At 47.0% G+C, this 4,535-nt stretch overlaps 1 protein-coding gene across 2 annotated transcripts; it reads right to left on the bottom strand.

The window, feature by feature from the left end:
- Window positions 1–85: 85 nt before the first annotated feature.
- On the bottom strand, window positions 86–3,957 carry CALCA (calcitonin related polypeptide alpha). 2 transcript variants are annotated; one of them, XM_081809848.1, is made up of 4 exons: window positions 3,866–3,957; window positions 2,994–3,131; window positions 803–987; window positions 86–225 (listed from the first exon to the last, which is right to left on the bottom strand). In XM_081809848.1, exons 1-3 carry the CDS (start codon window positions 3,949–3,951, stop codon window positions 828–830), a joined length of 384 nt encoding a protein of 127 aa, XP_081665974.1. In that variant the 5' UTR covers window positions 3,952–3,957; the 3' UTR covers window positions 86–225; window positions 803–827. The 2 variants fall into 2 exon arrangements, with proteins under 2 accessions (XP_081665974.1, XP_081665973.1); XM_081809847.1 differs by lacking the exons at window positions 86–225; window positions 803–987 and adding an exon at window positions 1,412–2,092.
- Window positions 3,958–4,535: the final 578 nt, after the last annotated feature.

Here is a 4,535-nt window from a genome sequence, read left to right as displayed (position 1 = left end):
CCAGAGAAGCCAGTGAGACATGCTGTTATATTTCTTGAACAATCAAATACAAAAAGATGCACACTAGGTAATTGCAATGATTTTATTCTATATTTATTTAGCTTTAGTTTATTTCAGACAGTGTTTTTAATATTAAGCATGCAGATGTATGTGTGTTCCATGCTCCTTATCCTATGAGTTGCATTCATTATAAATTAAAAGAAGTAGAGTTTGCTTCATGGTGACCTAGGAAAAAAAATAACAGCCAGAATTTAGTAACTTATTAATTGTGAAAATATTGACATCTATTATCTCATTCAGTCTTTATATTAATCTACTAGCAAGTAGATACTATTGTTGCCCTTGATTCACAGATGGGGAAACGGGCTCGGAAAATGCGTCTGGCATGTGGTTATAGCTGATAGAAGGCAAACTCAGTTCGTGATCCCAGGAGTAGGCTCTGAATTCAGATGTACATGACATTATAGTGTTTACACCCAAAGCATGTCATTACCTTTCAAACCCAAAAGATAGAATAATCACAGTTGTAAGTGTAGGGAGTAGCCATTTAAATAAACAAATCTATCTTTTCTGGCAAATGATCTCAGTATCACAGGGAGATACTGGTCAATGGAGGGGAATGAACCTAAATTCTAGGAGTTTCAGCTACTGGGACTCTCTGTTCTCTCTGCAGACACTGGAGTGGACACATTGCCCTGTGGATTTTTTCTACTATGTGGGCTCTCAGAGGGTTAAAGTGTGGACTGCACCCCCGCAATACCCGGTTTTCCATCCTCCCATCTGACACTAGAATGGCAGTCACCTTCTTCCTGGAGTCCTTTCACTGCTCAGGCCCCAAGTTCCTTGTGGTGACGGCCAAAGTCTTCGGGGCCCACGTTGGTGGGCATGAAGGTGTTTTTCACCATGCGCTCAGCTCTGGCCAGCAAGCCTTCCAGAGGATTGGTCCCACAGGGGGCATTGTTGCAGGGGCTCTTCTGGGCAGTGATGCTGATTTGCAGGATGGAGGAAAAGGGGCCCGTCAGTGAGAGGCTGTCAGAGAGAGAGAGAGATCCTATCTGCCCCATGGGATATTCATGGGAAAATGAGAGGTGCCTGTTAACGGTACATCTTTCCCCTAATCACAGTGATCGCTATAGAACTACATAGGCTTCTGGGGAAAATGCCATGATCACTTCCACAGACATTCCCAGGGGTGTCCGAAAGCCCAAAGTGGCTTTAGGTAGTGGCCATGGAACACAGAGCTGTAACAGCCTATCTTTCCTGTATAAATAAACTAAAAATCAAGCGAGGCTTAGAAGACAGAATTATAGCCCCACATTGACCCAACTCAAGGATTGTCTAGAAGCTACATTCCACTCAAAGGCACCCAGTATCCCTTCTTAGAAATAGAAAAATTCCTCAGACTTACCTTGAAGAGGAAGAGACTTTCCAGCACTGAGTCCCAGAGGTGCTTACCTGCTCCGTGCTGCTCCTGTCCGGCTACTTGAGGCTGGTCACAGGACTACTCACTACGCCCTGGATCCAGCTACCATGGGGCTAAGGCTACTTCTAAGCACAGGTCCCTGAGACTGTGAAGCCTGTGGTGTGGGCCACAGCAATAACCACCACCGCTCAGGTCTTCTTACAAATATACTTTTATTCCCCAATGACAAACACATTCACAAGCAGGACTGAGAATCTGGGCTACGATTCCTCAGGGGAGTCACAGGGCTGCCCCCCCATCTCTTCCTCGGGGCTTCTCATCTGGCCTAAACATCTTGCTCTCCTCCCATCTGAGGTTCCAGACATCCACTGCCACAAAGAAAACCACTGATACCAGCAACCGGAGAGGACCACATGTACCACAATATAGGAAGGAAGGGAGAAAGGAAATTAAAAAGTCGAGGGAGGGGATTGGTAGGCATCCCGGGTCATGCCAATGTGAGGGCTGTGGTCTCTCTCCAAGCTGCTGGCCATGACCCTTTTCTTGCCAGGGGCTCCGACCCCAATTGCAGTCTGAGGGAACGTGTGAAACTTGTTGAGGTCCTGTGTGTATGTGCCCAGCACACAGGTACTCAGATTACTGCACCGCTTAGCTCGGAAGCTGTCCAGGCTGCAGGGAAAAGACATGCCAGGTGGTACCACGTCCTGGGTCTGCCCCTGTGGCTATCACACAGAAGGTGAGACCAGGGAGGGGGCACTTCGAGCAGAGGCGGGAGGGGCAGGCAGCAGGGCAGCTCACACATCCTCCATCAGGAGAACCTAGAGGTTGCTGAGCCAGGGCAAGGTGGGGAAGGGCTGCATGGGGAAGGGGTAGCCTTTTCTAGCATTCCTCATGCTGCATTATGTCAGTCCTCATGCTCTGCACTGAGATTCTCGGGGTAGCTGCATGTGCATCACATGCCTCTGACCCACAGGGCCATAGCCAGGCCCAGGGCTGGTGTGTGCTCCAAGCTCAGGGGACACGGGGAAGTGAGGCTGGGGAAGGGTGTCTGGCCCCAGGACAACATGCGAGTCTCCACAGATCCTACACAATAAAGACCCCAGACCTACCTCAGACACTGCTCTACCCAAGCCCACCCTCTGCAAAGCCTTTGGCTTCACCTTGCAAATGTGTGAACGCATGCCACATGCAGGTGCACAAGAAGCCTAATTTTTAAAGTCTCCTGAGATACATGTGGTCTGTCTGCCAGCTTCACATGTAACCTGTCCTAACTCCTCCAATACTGGGAAGTCCCCTCAGTACTACCAGCCCAATTTCCAGAGTGGGGGATGTCATACCTTTCCCAACTGCTTTCAGAAAGGGATCTTTTTCCATGTGCTCTAACCATAGACTCTGTGTGACCTCTGTTGTCAGTGGAGCCTGAGAATAGCTGGGCCCCAGGCCCAGGTGAACAATGGCAGTGTGCTGGCCTCCTGTCCAGCTGTGTTCTCTCTTACCTCCTGGGATATGCCTTCCTGGGCATGACAGGAGGGAGGGGCTGCCCTGAGCTGAGCCGGGTGGGGAGCCTCACCTGGAGCCCTCAGTCTCCTGCTCCTGCTGCAGCTCACGGGCCTTTATTTGCACATAGTCCTTCAGCACTGCAGTCAGTAGGAGGCATATTTCATCCTCAGTGAGTGTAGCAGGTTCCAGTGGGTTCTCCAAGGCAGACCTACAGAGGGGAAGCAAGCACAATAGAGGCTCTGAGCCTCTGTCTACCACTTCCCCTGGATCAGTAGCCAGGCTTCCTGTTCTCTGTGTTTTCCCTAAGGATATGGCCACCCCAAATCCTAGTGAACAGGGCATGAGTCCAATGTCCTTCCAAAAAACACTGATTCACCCATAGTCAGGCAGTAGGGTGACCTTGACGTGGACTGTTGGAACTAGAATATATAGGTTGGTGAAAGTGATGGTTAGATTTTTCAGGAATATTATAAGCTTAGTGTTAAATTTAGCTATTATTAAGGATTAACTGATAAAACAATTAGTTTGAATCTGAAAATATTTGTGTAAGGGTGAGAAATTAGATTGAGAGGTCTCATATTAGATCTAATAAGAATAAATTCAGTGGAAAATTAAATTAGTATGCAATTCATTTCTCAAATTGTGCTTTAATTAGATAAATAGGTTTGCTATAGATACAAATGTTTGGTAAATAGCAATGACTGTTCCATAAGGCTCAATAAACTATATGAAATTTACAATAAAGAGTAGTATATACTATGTTTTTAAGTTGTATATAATATCTTTATAGTATAAAATGTGTATAATAAACCCTTATGCAGGTTACATGCATACCTTCCCCCCCTGAGAGCTGGTTGTTAACCTTTTAGCCCACCAGAGAATGGAACGGTTTGATGCTAGGAGAAGTGGGAAGGGAGTACACTCCTGGCAGGGCTATCTTACCTGAATGGTGCTGCCTGGAGGACGCCTGCTTGGTACAGGACCAGGATGCCAATAGCCAGGAACGGGGAGAACTTCCAGAAGCCCATGGTACCTCTCTGCAAGGGAAGAATGATGTCCCCACAGCAGTTCATAGTTCCATGAGCCCATTGATAAGAGTGAATCCTGATGTTCTTGTACATACTGATAAATATTTTATTATTTTTATAAAATAGGTTTGGAACTCCTGTGATTTCTGTGAGTTTTTGTATATTTCACCAATAATGAATTGATTGGAATCTTTGATTAAAAATTTTTTTTTTCCTGAGCCCAAGGACCTGGGTTCTGGTCCTGTCCCTGCCTGGAACTCCCTCGCGTCATGGTTTCCAGTGACCATTTACCTTCCCATTGTTTTTTTTTTTTTTGTCAGTGAAGTGACTACTGGAGGGTCTGGTGAGAATACAGCATGCGTTTGTTTAGCAAAGCTAAAGAGGTGTTCCTAGTGCCAAAGTGGGGAGGAGAGAATGAATAAACATCTGTACTCCCCACCCCAGACCCAATCTCCAGCTGGCCAGGTCTTCAGTAAGGACAGTCTCTGAATGCTGTCACAATAGCTTTTCCTATAATGCAACACAGAGCTGTCTTCCCTGTGTGGGGCTTTTGCTCATACCTGGTGGGGCGTGGGGAGGTAGCT

The sequence above is a fragment of the Leptonychotes weddellii genome, unplaced genomic scaffold (genome assembly GCF_054177405.1).
Source record: "Leptonychotes weddellii isolate Sample4059 unplaced genomic scaffold, ASM5417740v2 HiC_scaffold_14521, whole genome shotgun sequence".
In the NCBI taxonomy this organism is placed as follows: domain Eukaryota; kingdom Metazoa; phylum Chordata; class Mammalia; order Carnivora; family Phocidae; genus Leptonychotes; species Leptonychotes weddellii.
The sequence above is the reverse complement of the archived record's forward strand: the minus strand, read 5'-3'. Positions and strand labels throughout refer to the sequence as shown.

What these genes read in the sequence shown, in the direction of transcription:
- CALCA (XM_081809847.1), bottom strand. Translation starts at nt 3,951, where the DNA reads ATGGGCTTCTGGAAGTTCTCCCCGTTCCTGGCTATTGGCATCCTGGTC. An exon ending in CTCCAGGCAGCACCATTCAG is followed by an intron (nt 3,132 to 3,865) that starts GTAAGATAGCCC and finishes TCCCCTCTGTAG; the next exon opens with GTCTGCCTTGGAGAACCCAC. An exon ending in CAGGAGACTGAGGGCTCCAG is followed by an intron (nt 2,093 to 2,993) that starts GTGAGGCTCCCC and finishes TTTTCCCTGCAG; the next exon opens with CCTGGACAGCTTCCGAGCTA.